Source organism: Chelonoidis abingdonii, chromosome 7 (assembly GCF_003597395.2).
Source record: "Chelonoidis abingdonii isolate Lonesome George chromosome 7, CheloAbing_2.0, whole genome shotgun sequence".
Taxonomy (NCBI): Eukaryota; Metazoa; Chordata; order Testudines; family Testudinidae; genus Chelonoidis; species Chelonoidis abingdonii.
Window position 1 is genome coordinate 32,940,106 of NC_133775.1, and position 17,836 is coordinate 32,957,941.

The 17,836-nt window shown below is 39.5% G+C and overlaps 1 protein-coding gene across 2 annotated transcripts in view; it reads left to right on the forward strand.

Annotated features, from left to right (window-relative positions):
* Positions 1–251: 251 nt before the first annotated feature.
* ZNF326 (zinc finger protein 326) overlaps positions 252–17,836 on the forward strand; it is a 38,566-nt gene continuing 20,981 nt past the window's right edge. The window contains exons 1-4 of one of the 2 annotated variants that reach the window (XM_032778538.2): positions 254–401; positions 6,622–6,751; positions 8,874–9,279; positions 12,058–12,253. In XM_032778538.2, coding sequence (XP_032634429.1) covers positions 386–401; positions 6,622–6,751; positions 8,874–9,279; positions 12,058–12,253 — 748 coding nt within the window. In that variant the 5' untranslated portion in view covers positions 254–385. Of the gene's footprint in view, positions 402–6,621; positions 6,752–8,873; positions 9,280–12,057; positions 12,254–17,836 lie in introns of both variants that reach the window. The other variant, XM_075067784.1, reaches the window with a different exon arrangement.

Here is a 17,836-nt window from a genome sequence, read left to right on the forward strand (position 1 = left end):
TAATAAACAAAGACCTGCGCTCCGGCTATATGCCAGACTCAAAAATGGCCGCCACCAGAAACCAAGACGACCGCCGACTAGTCAGCCGGTGACCTACATGGCCCTAAAAAACGATGCCCGAAGCAGATATGGCGGCACCCACCGCTCTTCCCCCCCTGCGTTGTCTGTCATTTCTATGCCCTCTCGATGGTCTTCACGCCCACAGTTCGTCACGTGACGCCACTAACGTGACCAATCCAGGACCGACGTCTGTGTGCGGTCGCTCCCGTGCCCCGCCCAGCCTCGTTCTGGTAGAAGGCGCCATTGAGAGACGCTAGAGTCGCTGCTTTCGTGGTCCCAAGGAGGCCCCCGCCGAGCCCGGATACAGGGCACCGCCGCCGTTGTCATGGATTATGGGGAAGGTGAGGGCGCCCCCCGAGCGAGGGGAGAGTCCGGCCGCTGCTGCCTCCTCGGGACCCGCTTCTCTCTTAAAATAGCAGCGTCCGCTTTGTGTCGTACAGCGGGAACGGGCGGCCCCGGCTCCACCTCCCGGCCTGGGGCAGCGGCGCGGTCTGTGCCCGGGGAGCAGGGAGCGGGCCCCGAGAAGCAGCCTCGGCGCAGTGGGTGGGGGGTACGCGCCCGGCGTAGGTAGAGGTCGCGCCGGAGGGGAGTGAAGGGCCCTTGGTGCGAGCTTGTGACAGGAGCAATAGTTGCCTCGTGGCAGCCCAGCACCAGGGCATTCACGCTGGCCCACCCGTCCCAGCTGCAGCTCCCCAGACACTTCCTTGCGAGATGGTGTGACTGTACACTGCGGGTCAGTTTCAAGTGTGAGCAGCAAATCCAGTCCAAAGCGATCTGTCTGAGAAGCCGCTGGTGATAATAACAAGGTTATTTGCTTGAATGAGTATAACATGCGCTGGCTGTACACATGATCTGGATCTAGATTAATTGTAATAAAAAACCATGAAAAGGAGTTGCATGTCTGCCTGGACATATCAATACAAACCTCTGCTCGTTCAAAAAAAAAAGGGGGGGAGGAATAAAATGTTGAGTTATGCAAAGAATGGGATGGAAAATAATGAAGAAAATAGAATGCTTTTTCTTGGAATACTGTGCTCACTTCTTGTTACTCTATATCACAAATGATATAGTAGAAATAGAGCAGGCCTGGAAGAACTTCCATATGAGTAAAGATTGGGATTGCGTAGTTTAGAGATGACTTGAGTAAGAAGGGACTTGAAAGGAGTCTGAAATAATAAATGGTTCAGAGAAGGCAAATTGTTCTTGTTTTATGGAAAACGATTTTAAAAATGAGGCCACAGATTTAAGTGGTAAAAGTAATAAATGTTAACATGATGCATAATTAAGGCTACGTTTAGTCACAGGTATTTTTAGTACAAGTCATGGACAGGTCCTGGGCACTAAACAAAATTCATGGCCTGTGACCTGTTCATGACTTGTACTGTAAACGCCCCTGACTAACTCTTAGGTGCGTCTAGGGGGCTCCAGGGTGCCACGCCTGCTCTGGGGAAAGGGGGGTTAGGGGGTGGAGTGGCCCGGGGCACACTCACTGCTCCTGCTTTGGCATCCCCTGGGGAAAGCTGCTTGGGTCTGCAGGAGCAGTGGCTGGCCCCCGGACTGCCCCAGCAGCTCTGGGATCAGCCACCCTGCAGTTGCAGAAGTCATGGAGGTCCCAGAAAGTCATGGAATCCCTGACTTCCATGACAGACTCACAGCTTTATGTATGGAATTCATTTCTAGGAGAACTACAAGGATGATACAATGATTCAAAAAAGGGTGAAACAGCAGTATTCTCATTAACTGTATCCACCCTTACATTAGAATGGCTTTTAAAAAAGAATTAGGTCTTCTAAATCCTAATGCTTCAGTACATAAACATCCACTAAAAGACTGGGAATTTAAAGTTGATTCCCCCAATAGGCAGATCATTTCATAATTGTTCCCTATAGGATTTTTTGTCAGCACTTCTAAATAGCCACTATCTGAAACAGAATACTAGACCTCAGCGTGGCAGTTCCTATGGTGTGGTCTTTCAGCCTTTGGCTGAATGTATTCCCAATAAATCCAAAGTTTGATTGTCTTTTATAGAAGCCAAAATAACCCGTTTAAAATCTTTCATCTTGATATTAAGTTAAAATGCCCATCCTTAGTAATTTTCAGCTTTTTAGTGGAAAGTGCATTGTCCGTGGAAGAGACTGGAATGAAAAATGCAATTTTTATATGGGCATTTAAAATATTGAAACATTCAGTAAACTCATTAACCAAATGGGATGACTCTAAAACCTGTCTGCTGAAAAACACTGTGAAAGATCTGGTTGGTATTATTTATCATTATTAAAATGAATCCAAAATCAGTTTTCTCTCTGAATGAAGGGCAGTTGTGTATATCATATCATTAGAATGTAACTTTAAGGTGCTTCTAAAATAGCTTCACTTTACATTAGTTAAAATAAAAGAGAACACTTTTAAAAAGTACTAAAAGAAATGAGTTGTGATGCCAGACACACTGTATAGGATCAGACCTTAATCCTTATCATGTGTGCTGTAGAAGGAGATGTGTAACCCATTGTTACATCCTGATTGGTTCAATTCTACCCTACAAGCAGTGTGGATTGAAAGTTATATTGTAAATGTCCAGTAGGTGGCAATAGAGGACACACACTGCATATTAGTACAGTAAATGGACTTTTACCTTTTCCTCAATTAACTCTGGCTTGAGTTTTTGGCAAGTTTCTGTCTGATGGAATTTTTTTAGCCAGTTCTAAGCACTTTTTAAAGGGTGCCTGGTGACTGCTGTAACTCTTCTAGGACCTATAGCTTGGTCTGAAATTGGGAAGGGACAGTAAAAACTTGGAGTGCTTTGTGGAATAAATTACCTAAAACTATGTATTTACATTAATTTACTATAAACTGCTGTAATCAATTTAATTTTAATCTGGAAAGAAAATGAACTAGGTGCATACATGTTCTAGAACATACCTGAATGTTACTTGTTACACATTTTAAATATGCTCATGTCAGTACATATAACTCAGTTCCTAAATGTTTTATGTGCACATAAATCCTCATTTCATAAATTCATCTATATGAATAGATGAGGCATTGACTTGAGTGGGGCTCTTTATGCACAGAGGTGTGACTTTCTGGATCTAATTGTGGGACAGGGGCCTTAAAAGGGACATAGTCAACTTTAACACACAATTTTTGCCAGAAAACGTTTGACTTATTGTTGCACAACCAAGACTTAAGATTACTATAGGCAATTCTGGTTGTAAAATGGTAAGATATTGAATTTTGCCATCTGAAATGGACAGAAGTTGCTCCAGTAAATATTACCTCACCCACCTTGCCCCTCTAATATTTGGTGACCAATACAGCTACAGCAACACTGCATACAGGAATTGTCAGTCAAGAGGAATACCTTAGCTTAGATTTTTAAACTTTCCTTTTAAAGATAGTTTCTTTAAAGATGGCATGGAAATTATTCACAAAAAGGTTTTTCTTTTGCATTAGCTGTTTCAAATCAGTGTTAGCAAGAACTTTCTTTTTCTGTCTCTGTTTCTTATTCATTCTTTTGACTTTATTCTTTAGTTATCTGTGCTTGAAAATTATGCTGGTCCTTTTGGTTCTAAATATATTTATAGTAGTTCCTAATTTTATGTTGAATGCTTTGAAAGGGCAAGCTTCTGTTAGGGATGACGTTAGTTGGGCATTCACAGACTCTTAAGCTTTTTATTAGCTCAGCAGATTTGTGGGTGTTTGTTTAAAAAAAAAAAAGCCCCAGAAAATAATGGAATAGCAATTTCAAGTTGAAACGTGTTTAGGTATTTTTTTCAGGTGTTAAGTCAGAAAGGCTAACTTTTCTAAGGAGCTTTAAAATAAATTAATAATCTGAAAGAATAACATCAGCTCAGTTTTCAGTGGTATTCTGGAATACTGCTTTATTACAGGGTTTTCATTAACTTTTAAAAAAAGTTTACATATAACTTGTGCTGTCCTAGGAGCATTGATTTTTGCCTCAGCTTGGCCCTCCCTCCTTTGTCCCCTATCACACACATGCATCAATGTTCCCTCTAATTTTTCCCACCCCTGTGCAGAATGGATTTTGTTGTGTGCACCAATATGAAGGTGACACATTACCTCCATTTTGGTGCACATAACAAAATTCATGTGGCAGGGTGGGGTCAAGGGGTTCAGAGTGTGTGATGGGGGCTCAGGGCTGGGGCAGAGGGTTGGGGTGCAGGGGCAGGTGAGGGATCCGATTGGGGGTGCAGGGTCTGGGATGAGACTGGGGATGAGGGGTTTGGGGTGCGGTGGAATTCCTCATGGTGACAGTGGAGAGAGGACCCCACCACCTGTTTTCTTTCCCCATGGAAGCACCTGGACTGGGTGGGATAAGCACTTCTCCCCCAGCTGTGGCAGGTCCGGTCTGGGCTGGGGGAGTGGTGCCTGTCCCCTTGCTGTGCAGGTTTGGGGCCAGCAGAGGGGTGCTGGTCCCCTGGCCACAGCAAGTTTGGGGCTGGGTTGGGCCTGGGGGAGAGGCGTTGCAGCAGATCTGGGACTTGGGGGGAGGCATCTCTTCCCACTGCAGCACTGACCGCTTGCACGGTGCTTAATAGGCAGCTGCGTGGCCGCACAGCTTAGAGGGAACTTAATTATGCATTTGGCCCTGTTGTGGTAGGGTGGGGAACAGCCAGAGTGATCCTTATCTGGTCTTGACTCTCTTGAAATTCCCCTCCCTCCCGCAGGAATGAAAAAGTGCCAACATGAAAAGGTTCAATAAAATGTTGTGTTAATAGTTAAATTACTTCTTGATTTTAAATAAAGTAGGCAAAATGATTTGTGTGTAAATAAAGAACAGGAAATATAAAGTCTGCTGGACAGAAACGTTTTAGCAAGCACAGACATGCAGACTAGTACTCAAGAATTCAATACCAATAGCTAACAATAGTGGGGGAGCTGCCTTTGAAAATTCTAGCCTTCTAGGAACAGAAAAAGGGACACTAGTGCACCATTCTAGATGCAAGACTAACAATCTCCCCCAAGTAATTCTCTGCTTAACTTCCCATTGCTTTCCCACTACTCATACCTCTCCTGCAGGGGTGAGGGAGGGACTCCATGGATTGTAAAAAGGCATATGCTCCTCCTAGTTGTGGACCACTTCACTGCCTCCAACAGGGAGATGCTAGACTAGGAAACTCTTAAAACAGTAACAAAACTGTGCATAAGTAAATTTATGCAGAAGATTTTTATTAAAAGCTTTTTATCTTGAGCTTTTAAGTGCACTCCAGATCCTGAGTTTGGCATTGGAAATGTATTGACATACAGCTTTCCTTCCAACACTTGTTGTACTTGCGTGTTATCATACCTTTCCCACCATTATGGGCACGGTATCCTGAGGCAATATAATAAATGTTATCACCCAATCAGTGTTAGTGCTTCTATTGGTGAACCTGCACTAGTGCTAAAGCACTGTTGGGAGACTTGCTGAAATATCTGTGTAAACACTGCCTTTGTTTAAATAAACCTTAAAACATGAAGGAGGGCCTCTCCTGGGTAGCGCAGGCAGGGAGTGATGGTCAGTCTGTGGGTGATTTGTCAGCTAGCCAGCTGATTATGTTGAAAGTGGGACATAACTTGCATTTGATATCATCAGTTTCGGCACTATGGTAAATGTTTTTGTCACCCTACACATTTAATTTTTGAAACCTTTATTCTTTTGAATGGATATTCCATACAAATGAGCGTTTGACCACACCAAATAAGCACATTAACTTGATGTTTCTGAAGTTGAAATTGACATTGAATCAGGCAGCAAAATGGGGGAAGTCCACAGCACTTTTAGCGCCAGTGTTCCAGTCTGTCTGAAGACTCTTCACTGCATCTCTCCACACTTGGAAGATTATGTGACCAAAGGATTAGACACTTCTTAAAGTAAATTTACGTTTTGTGGAAAGCACTGTGAACATAAGAAAAAAATATATATTTGAGGGAGACTGCAGATGTATGTATCCCCAGGCTGATTAACAATGCCCAGTCATCATAACAAAACTTTCTGCTCACTTCTCTTTGCAGAATCTTTAATGATTATGATGAATGAGAACACAGATCACAGAAGTTTTTGGTGGTAGCAAGAATTAATTTTGATTTGCAAACAATATGATATGGAAGTCACTCTAACAATCAACATAGAACTTGATCACTTAAAAATTACTCTTATGACAACAGGTTCTTAATCCCAGAGCTGGATAAAGTTGTGGTCCACAGGGTTAACATCTTTTTGATTTTGTAAAATGTTTTCCTTAGAATTTTTCAAAGTGACGGGTGGACCAACCTTTATTGGGTTGTCAATGCCATATTCCAGGTATTTTTTACAACCAGTAATTCCATTTTACCCAGAGTGAACCTAGCTAGTCAAGCCGGCTGTCATCCAAGCATTGGTCTTTGACAGGCTGTAAGCAAGCAAGGACACTATGCAATGACAATCTCGATCAAAAAGATGAGCTGCATGTCAGCTGCATGCTCTACCAGATCTATGGATACCAACATGCAGCTCTACTTTACCTGTTTCTCAAAATAAAAGAGAACTTCTAATACATGTTTCTTTCTTGTTCTTTTAAGAAATGGACCGTGACTATGGACATGGAGCTTATGGTGGCCCAAGGTCCATGGACTCTTATCTAAATCAGTCTTACGGAATGGAGAGTCATGGAGGAGGAGGTGGCGGTGGAGGAGGAGGAGGTGGTAACAGGTAAAATAATCATTCAGTTGTCTCAAGAACTTAACAAATCCAGTTAAAATTTTGAAGTATATCTTTTTCCAACTTAAGTGTTCCTTAGGCATGTTGTGTGATATATATGGAGTTCCATTCTTCATGTTTAATAAAGACTGTAAAAGTTATGCTCTGGCATCTTGATAGTCCAAGTCAGTACCTTTGTGAATAATTCTTGCAATCATAACAACATACTTACTTTTTTTTTAACTAAAACTTATGATGCTCTTTTTGTATTTAGTGACTTTCAGCAATCTGTGGCTGATCAGTAAATTTAGACCGGTTTAATTTAATGTCTCTTAATTTAGCAGTCTATAGGTAAAATGTTTTAATTGGTTCAGTGCTTTAGATTGAATCTAAGAATAGAATCAACATTCCATTTCCAAGGAACATTTAGGATCTATGTTTACCTCTTCAATTCTAATGTAAACTATGAGAATGTTCACTGGTATTATGACTTAAAGTCATGTCCAGATTATTTTACTGGCAGGTACTAATTACACCAAAATTGCGTATGCTGGGCTGTTTTGTAAGATGCATTGGTCTAAAAGTAAAATTTATGGTGCCATGTTGCATATTTAATGCTTAAGTGTTCCTGATACTCTTTCAGGCTAAATTTACACATACAGTATATACCAACTGGTTTATTTCAGGTTTTAAAATCCTGTGCAGATTAGTTTCAACTGGGACAAAATAAAGCTGGAAGAAAATATAGTAACTTGTTGGTATCCTCATTTGCACAGTTGAATCCTCGACTGGAGGTAGCAGGACTACTGTATAGAAACTGTATGTAGCCATTGCAGTGCCGTTGGGCAAGGACAGGTGGGAGAATAGAGAAAATACCATTGCAGTGTCATTGGGCAAGCAGGGAGAACAGAGAAAATATACTTTGCAGTTTTGTTAGACTACTAGTTGAGCGATATTAGGATTTGCAAATGATAAATGTTATGGTCAATTAAAATCTGTGCACAGATCGAGGAATAAGATGTACCTACCATTTAGTAATCTGTATATGATTGAGGTTGACTGGAGACCTGAAACACATTAAAATGTCTGTTGCCATAAAACCTTGCAATTGTGCATGGACTGTTTCTGTAAATAATGTCATTTTGTGTGTAGTTTTGGGTCTTCTGAGACTAAAGTCTTTAAAATGAAGGCATTCATGTTACCATAGACATGGGAAGCAGTTGAGTCGGTTTATTAGTTTGTATTTCTGTTGGTAAAGGGCTTGCCTTTCCCTATTTCTGTGGAATTGCCCTATTTTAATTCTCTGGGGAGACTAATGAGCTCCCCTTCACAACATGATTAGAGATTATAATGATTCCTTGCCCCGCCTCCTCCCTACCCCAAAAAACTAAAAACAAAACAAACCCCAGTGAATAACTAAAGAATTCTGCTACTTATCACTCTACCTTGAGATTCCCATGGACCATCTCCATGTGTAATGTGTACATATTTGTACAGATTTTCCAAACGCTGAAGTTGCTAGACTTAATGGTCTACAAGTAAAAGATGGAGGGGTATTGGTGATCATGATCTCTGTGACTGGAAAATTTTAAATTTTATAAGAAGAATGTCCAAAAATACAAATGAGTACTTCTTTTCTGTTTTTTAAAGTAAAACTATGGAGGTGTAAAAATCACCTCTGTTGTATTATAAATACTAAATATAGTTTGGCCTATTTTCCCAATTGAAAATTAAGCTATTTTAAATGCTGTTTAATTGTTAAAATGTAGGAATGACTTTGAAAAAGAAACAGTTTGATTACCCTGTGAGCTTCTACAGGTGATTATTTTCCTGAGACTAGGGCTGGGCTCAAATGATGTTTAGTAAATACTGCTGAGAAATTAAATTGAACAAAGTTCAGACATACTGAACTTTAGAATTGTTTGTACAGAAAATGACTCAGATAGTGTTCTATCTGGTCACAGCTTGAATTGCCCAGCCCTAATCAAGATAAAAACAGTAACACAACCGTACAAACCAGTATAGTATACATTGATTTTAGTTGATAAATGTCAACTGATAACTTGTCTTTTGAAATGTATAACACTAGTAAGCTTACTTTTTTTTTTTTTTCCCCACTGTGCAACTTTTCCAGGTTTGGACCTTATGAGTCTTACGACTCCGGGTCTTCTCTGGGTGGGCGAGATCTGTACAGATCTGGCTATGGTTATAATGAACCCGAACAAAGCCGCTTCGGAGGTAGTTATGGTGGTCGATTTGACAGCTCCTACCGGAATAGCCTTGACTCTTTCGGAGGTAGAAACCAGGGCGGGTCTAGCTGGGAAGCACCTTACTCACGTTCAAAATTGAGGCCTGGGTTTATGGAGGACAGAGGAAGAGAGAGTTACTCTTCCTACAGCAGTTTTTCTTCACCCCATATGAAGCCTGCACCTGTAGGCTCTCGGGGGAGAGGAACGCCTGCTTATCCTGAAAGTGGATTTGGAAGCAGAAGCTATGATGCTTTTGGAGGACCATCAACAGGCAGAGGCCGAGGCCGAGGAGTAAGTACAGAATCTTTTCAGATTCTTTTCACTAGTCACTCTTTTAAACCCTTTCAAGACCACAGCTGTAAAACTAATACACTGTTCATCACAGTGTACTTCTGACCAAGCAAACTGTCATGGTCAATCAGCCTGGTAATCACTTTGAAGTTGATTTATGAAGAAGTACGAGACCCTCTGTTTTGGAAGTAAAGAGCAATATAAGATTAGTTGAAAAGGTTTTGTTAAATCTCTCCTTTTGTTTGAAAGGTGAAGATAAAAGTACTAGGTTTGGTCTAAAAGGGGTTAAAAGGAGTTGCCTTTTTCCTTGTAAACACTAGCATAATTGCTGGTGGGAAAGTTCTTGGATAATTATGAAAGGTTAACTTGAACCTTTTTGAAGTTTTGAGTAGGTTAAAGGTGCAATGTATATGTAAAAATAAAACGTTAGGCTCTGTATGCCATAAAACAGTTTTTTTTCTTCTTCATATGGGCAGGTGAAATTTTAGCTAATTCTTTGTTAATCACATGCTTGACCAAGCAGGAGGTCTCATTTTTAACTTAGTTCTTACTCTAACCTGTATCTGGGGAAAGGGGCAGAAATGTCAAAGGTAGGTGGCAAGCAGTTATAGTGGTTTTTCTTAAATTTAAAGTATTGTTTAAAAGGGTGTTATCAGCTTGAAATCTAGTCATCTTAAAAGGAATTAAAATGAGTTTCATATACTACATCTACTTATCCCACTACCTCTGCCAATTTTGTTTTACTTACACATTTCCCATGTTGCTTTGTAAAAGAGCCAGGCAGATAGGAAATAGTGAAACTGACTGCACAAAGTAGAAAAGCTGAAAGATTGGAGAAACATTCTCTACATTTTTCAGTTTGTTTAATCTTAGATGTTATAACAGGGAAAAATATCCAGACAGAATTGATATTTAAGTTGATGGTGTCTCTAACTTAATTTTATAATTCCATCCTTGATTTTTTTTCATGCAAATAGTTCACCTATTGAACATTTTTTGCCTATACTTTAGAGAGAACTTACTGTCTTATACAATTTGTAAACATACCATGGTCTTTTATGAAGCAGTTTTGTTATAGTAAACTATATACCTTATTTGTAGCTTAAAATGTAGATGAGAATAATTTGTATTGGGTCTTCTAAATGCCTGTGTGTTTTGGTTTTTTGTTAAAAAGGTTTCCTAACCAATATTCTTAAGTAATATAGCTGCCATTATCAATTTAGCCCAGAAAACCTACACATAGCTGCTAGCTAATGTCCAGCTTAGCAATTGAAAGAGATTCTAATTTTTGTATCCCTGTTTGTCAAACTGAAAGTGATGGGCTTTTAAAATCAGATGCCTTCCTTTTAGACCTGTTTCAGAGCTAAAAGTTCTGTCTAAAAATATAGTATAGTACTTTTAACTAAACTTTTTTTCTTAAAAATTAATGTTGTCAGTTTTTGCCTTCATAAAAGATTTATTTGAGGACAATATAAAAGCTAAACAACTTACCATTTTTAAAATGCATTGCACCTTTAATAGATGATGGAAATATTTGCTTGTAAAAATGTGGATCACCTGGAAAGACTGTTTATTCAAGTGTGTACTTCACATCAAATTTAAATACATGGAGTCTGAACACACGTGCTAGATACCTTTGTAGTAGTACCTTGATAATTACATAGATAAATTGGAATTACTTGAGCATTTGTGCATGGACTTTTATTTTTTTAAACTGTAAATATACCTATTTTAAATATGTACCGTATTCCAGTCATGTGTGTTTAAAATGTATTCACCGTTTATGAATATATATATTTTCATATAGTACGTTACACTAAATGATTCTAAGGTACTCTTAATTTGAGTAATAAAACATTTAGTTTTGTTTTTGTGACAGTACAGGTATTTCTGCTTATCTGATTCATCCATCCAGTCACATGGACTTTCCTGTCTACCCTCTGTTAATCAAGTAAATGAGCCAATAGGAGATCAGTTTTGTGCTGTTACGCCTTGGTTCCTCCTCTTCAGATTACTCCATTGCCTCCAAAGAGTTGACTGTCACAGATACAACTCTCCAGATTTCTGCACCATTATACAGTCTCTTTCAGAGATAAGACAGAAAGAAATTAAGGGATTTGTCATCTAGCCCAATTCCATGTCCCTGTTGCTGACCTGTTCAGCTTCTTTTTGCGTGGATGTTTTTGCCTCCAAAAGCAGTTTTGTAAAGAAGTCCTAAATTCACTGGGTTAACTGTCTTAAATCCTTCTGACAGGATAAAGTTGCTAGAGTATGTTGGGTGTTCTCCAGTAGTCAGTGGTCCACACCAGACAACTTCTGTGCTTTTAGGTTACCATCAAAATAGAAGAATCTTGATGGTCATCTCTATTTCCTTGTCCCAAACCCACAAAGAAAACATCTGTTCTGACTGTCAGCTGAGTTCTAAAGAACTTGGATGGTTTCCTCAGGAGAGAAGAGAACAGAAGTATCAACTAGAGACTCTAAAGAGAAGGAGCTGAGGTGTACTGAGCTATGAATTCTGATAAGTATACTCATAGCCTGGACTAATGGTTCTGAATAAGCAGAAACCCAGTTCATAGGTGCACATTTAGTCTATTAGTGAAGCATCAATAAAGTCATTAGCACCCGTTTTGATGTGTTTTAATTTAGCAGTGTTTTGTTCCAGAGAGCAGATTTTTATCTGCTTAAACGTATTTACAAATATTTACATGTAGCAATTGTGTTGTTTCTGTTGGTTTTCATATACTAATACTTTCTGTTGATTTCACAAATTTCCAGCATATGGGAGACTTTGGAGGGATGCATAGACCTGGAATTGTTGTTGACTATCATAACAAACCCAGTTCTGCAGCAGTTGCTGCAAGAGGAATAAAGAGAAAAATTATACAGCAGCCATATAACAAACCTGGTGGGACATTTATCAAGAAACCCAAACTGACAAAACCTATTATGATGAACCAGAATAAACTACCTAGTAAGTAATAAAATGAAAAATACTACTAATGGCATTGTTTAATTTCCTTTTTTTAGACGCAGGCATTTGTAATGTTTTGCCATTCTTCAGCACTGAAGTTCTCTGCTAGGGCTTGATGTTGGCACAGGTCAAAGCTTTATTAACTAGGGGCTTGAAAAACTAGATCAAATCGCCACGTTGGTATGTAGATATTATGGGCATGGTAGAAATGGATATAGGTAGAAGATAAATCTATTCAGGTGTATCGTATTTTCTCCAACAAATTGTTTATTTAAATATACTTTCTCACTCTTTTATTGTGAAGATAGCTTATCAAATGAGAATAAGTGTCGTGTTGGTGTGTTAAAGTAGTATTGCAGAAGACTGTCTGTAAACAAAGAGCATCACAGCAAATTTGTTATTAAATAATCCCCCTTCATTATTTAAAGTAATTTCAGATCACAGGATCACTTAAATGCAAATATTAAACCTGAGAGTATGACATTCGACTTGAACTTGGGCATTTGTTTTAAGTATTGAACCTTACTTTGGGTTTCTTTTTCGCGCCTGGCTCTGAGGCTGTAAGAATGGGGCTGTGTATTCCTTTATCCTTGTTTTAAAACAACATATTCCCAGTATACAATCCTCTCTGGAAAAACTGCAGTGTGATGTATCAGTGCCTGCTCAGATGCTACAAGTTCAGTAAAGAAGCATGATAAATGTTTGCTATTCCATCAGATTTTGTATTGTAGATGTTGAGACTTGACAAGTCTTAAAAAGTGCATTGTTGTATAAGCCAGAGGAATAGAAACTTGATTCCAGTTTTGAATTTTTCTACTGTGTGTTAGTTCTTGTCAGTTGCAATAACTAATGCTTCAGGGTGCCCTTTTTTCTTTCTTTCTTAATGTACTTGACAAGGATGAAAGCAGTTTGCTTCTGCTTCCCTGTAAACCAAGTCCCCCTGGTTCTTTACTACAGTGTTCTTAGAGGGAGCGATAGCTCAGTGGTTTGAGCATTGGCCTGCTAAACCCAGGCTTGCGAGTTCAATCCTTGAGGGGGCCATTTGTGGATCTGGGGCAAAAATCAGTACTTGGTCCTGCTAGTGAAGTTAGGGGGCTGGACCTTTCAAGGTCCCTTCCAGTTCTAGAAGATAGGTATATCTCCAATTATTATTATTATTATTCCTACCTCGTTAGCAACTCCTGAGCATCCCTTTTGATCACACCACAGGAAACTTATCTACAGTGCAACTGAAAGAGTAGCAGAGGTGATGGATGGGGAAGAAGAGGGAAGGGGGGAAAAAAGGGAGTGAGGAAGTAATGAAAGTCATTAAAAGGTAAATGGGAAGGGAAGATGTTTGTGGCTGAGAAAAGAAGAAATTCATTAATGAAGGAAAAGGAGACAGGCCCCAAGCCCCTTCACCCTGTTTCCTGGGGAGGCTTGAGAATAATGTGAGTATCAATCCTTTGTCTCTTGGACACTGAAAGTCAATCAGGTTCTTAAAGGAAGAACTTTAAATAAAGTAAAAGAATCATACTGGCAAAATCAGGATGGAAGGTAACTTCACAGGGTAATAAAAGGATTTAAAACATAGAGGAATCCCCTCTAGACTCAGCTTCAAAGTTACGAAAAACTCCCTCTTAGCATAGGGAAAATTCACATGCTAAAACAAAAGATAATCTAACACGTTTCCTTGCCCTTACTTACAATCTTTGTAATCTTAGATGGATTATTTCAGGTATGTTTTTAGGAGATGTTTTACCTGCCTGGTCTTTAGGAGGAAGAGAACAACAAAGAAAGCCCAAACAACCCCCGCCCCCAATTTGAAAGTATCTTCTTTCCTTATTGGTCCTTTTGGTCAGGTGCCAAACAGGTTATTTGAGCTTCTTAAGCCCTTACAAGTAAAGTGGTTTAGAACAGCTTCCCAGGAGGGATTCTATGTTACCTTTATCTCTTTGTTTATGACAAGTAATGACAGAAAATTATTAATGCAACTTGAATGAATTGTTTGCTTTCGCAGCACATGAATTTAAGGATCAAAAATCTTAAATTATATGCCCAGCAGTCAGTTTTCTTACACCAGAACTTTAAGTCCTAATTGCATACATGTTATTGTATCCTTGCTAATTAAGTGTTGTTGATGGATCTGCAATGTGTTCTGTAAATCCTGTTTTCAAACTACACCCGCAAAATAAGTTCAAAAATCGCCTTATAAACTTGTGAGGTAAAGTTAATACGCAGATTTTGGATAAACTTCCACATGCAAGCCATTTTCTAATTTATTGACTTTGTAATAATACTGTGAATTGCACAGCTCTAGATGGACAATGGAGTATTACAGATATTTGTCCCCTTGCCTTTCCTTTCAGGAATACTGTAAAACTTTTTCTGGACTAATTGCAGTGAGTGCTGAGGAAACATTCCTGTATGCATTACATAGGAGACAGTGTTGCTTAACTTGTCCAAAGTTGATGTGACAGAATGGGTCTGTAAAATACACATTCAGGTACTTCAAAGCTGTGCTGTATATTTTAAAGATCTCCTAATTTGCTTTTGGAGCTACATAGCCCAGTTGTGCTAAGCTGGCGTTTGTGGAGGTGACTCGATTGTAGATATTCATCGCATTGCTGGATAAGTGGCACTGTAAGAATGATAAAGCGTTCTTTTTTTTAAACATACAAAAATCAATAAGTCTAGTGTTTTGAGAGATACTATACTGACTACACTAGAAAAGTGAAGTGCACTATTTGAAGAACAGATACAACAGCAACATTGAAAACTTACACGCACGTGCACAGACACTGGCCCTGCCATTGTACTTTGACCTTGAAGGACTTTTATCTAGAGGTTGGATAATAATTCATTCTCTCTGATCATTCAATTTGTGATCTTCTTTTGGAATCACTAAAAAGTAACTATTGTGATGTGAAGACTTATACACCTGGAACTAGAAATCCTCAAACTATACAGGCCACAAAACATCCATCAGGTAACTGGATAGGTTAGTAGTGACAGTCAAGCTATTGACCTTAAGTTATGACCTGTTCATTAACAATTTTCTAAGACATCCATTTCCCTTAATTACTGTTCTTTTATGCTGTATTCAAATATTCAGGTATATGCGCCATATTCAAAATGTTGTAGTTCCTTTTGTAGGGAAAAGTGTTTTCTGGTTACAAATCCCTATGGATCTTTTTCTAGCTGAACTGTTTTCAGGGCACAATTTATAAATGTCAGAATATACTTTAAATTTCAAAATAATTTCTTCCATTGTAGTTTGCTACCTCTTTCCTTCCGGGTGTTCAGATAGGTTACTGAGCCCACATTTCCTTGTGCCTGCTTGTATTTTTTTCCATTTATTTGGGTTAAAGGCTTGATCCCTGTGATCATATCTGCATAATAAATCTGTCAGTGGTGCTGGCAACAGGATTGCAGAGATGAAAGTTGAGCAGCCCTAACCATTTTCATTCTGCTACTGGCATCCTTACAGAAGTTCAAGAGAGCAGAGATTCTACTAATTTGAAAGAGACTGAAATGAGAGGCAATCAGGAGATGGAGTTAAAAAAAAACACTGTCATGCAAAAATAAGTCTGGAGTATATCTGCCTGAGTCTTTTCTTCCACAGCTCTGCACAGTTACTCTTCTTGCCACCCCCCTCTTAAAGAGGCAGATTAAATTTTTTTTATTAAAGCTAATGTTAAAATTATCTAATACACAAGGAAAGAGTTTCTGTACATCTGGGTATAATGCTTAAATTATCCAAAAGTACAAAGTTTGGTTTAAAAGCCATAAAATACATATAGTACATAATCTGCAGTATCCCAAATTAAGGCTAATACATTTAACAGTACAGTTAAAATACTAGCATCCAAATATTCAGGTACATCACTCATAAAAAGTTATACTAAGAGTAGCTTGTGGGAAGCAAATGTAGCAGTGACTGTAGATTGTTCCTCAGTAATTGAGAATTTAGGATAGATTGTCCCTCAGTAAGTACAATCGATCAGAGAAATATTTCAGTTACTTTCCTGACTTCACTTCTCAGCAACACTCCAGCCCATCTCTCCTTATGTTGCCGATGTCTGGTGATATGTTGTAAATAGATGTCCCTTAACCACCCAATGGAATCCAACACCATAAGTTGCCACATCATCCGAGTGTAGCACCGACCGATTCTGTATTCTTGCAGCACTTGCTCATTACTGGGGTCCCATGCGCCCAAGACTCCGACGATCAGAGCGTGTGTTTGACCCTCATACCCCTAGCTCCTGAGGCATCAGCCAGAGGGGTATATTTCACCACGTTTTGAGCTTAGGCGTCTCAGAGGGCTGGGGTCCTGGTCTCAGAGGGAACTGTGATGTCCACTATGACAGTCTTCATATGTTCCTTGTTAGTGAGCGTGGTTGTCTAACTGGAAAATATTCACGATTTTTGGTGTTTATATGCTTGACACCTCATTATGTTTTGATCATATTTGTATGTTATGCTTATTTTGGTTCTTTTGGTATCTTAGACTTAGTGGTCACTTACATTTTATTTGTCTTACCGGTAGGTTATCCTTATATTTGTACTTATTGAATGTTGCATTAAATCTTAGGTGAGTTGATTATAAAAATAATGGATTAGTTAACTGAGAGCTGCTCTTATAAAAATATTTATGTCTACTGTATTGATATAATCTTATTACTGAAACAGGTAAATAATTGATTTCTGTTAAATGAATTTCAGCTTAAATTGTAACCACAATATTTTCAAACACACAAAGAAGCAAGTTTTTGTATTTTGTTTCTTGTATTTTGCAGTTTGTATGTGTGGAGGCTGGTAGGGGCAGTGTGCTGGGAGAGAAGCGGAGCCCTGTTTAGGGAGTGGGGCTTCCCTGCTTAGGGATCCTGTAAAGTAGCCAGCCAGTCAGGCAGCGGCATAGCTGCAGCAGCAGCACAGCAGCCAGCAAACAGAGCTGTTAACAGGGGAGTTTCAGTGGGAGTTTACAGGGGGAGGTTGCAGGGGAGACTTAGAGACCTAAGCAGAGGAACTGACAGGCTAGTGAAGGGAGTGGGTGGTGGTCTGCCAGTGTTCTGGTGCCTGTTGGGGGTTTGTTTTGGTTTGTGTTTCTTGGACTAACAGGTTTTAGGTGGGAAGGCTATGACCGATACAGAGGCAGCAGTGAAAGACACAATGAGGCTGACTGGATGTGGAAGCTGTGGCATGTACATGATCCTGGAGGGGGTACCTGAAAAGAGTTTCGTCTGCATGAAGTGCTGCCTGATGGAGCTGATGGAAGAAAAGATCCAAGGACTGGAGATGCAGGTGGAAACTCTGGTTGAGTTTAGAAGGGGATTCGAGCAGATGATGGAGCAAAGATATGAGGAGGCTGAAGGAATAAGCTCAGACTTGCAGATGGAAACAGGACCAAAGAATTCTGAGGGGAGACTGCTCGGTGAGGAAATTGGACGGTGGAAGCATGTGACTAAGAGAACCAGACAGAAGAAAAGACGGGCCAGTGAAGGAGAAATAGAGCTCAGGAACAGGTTTGCTGAGTTGGAAAATGAAGAAGAGGCGCAGCAGGTGTCGCTGAAGGTAAGAGGGCAAGGAAGAAGAGAAGAG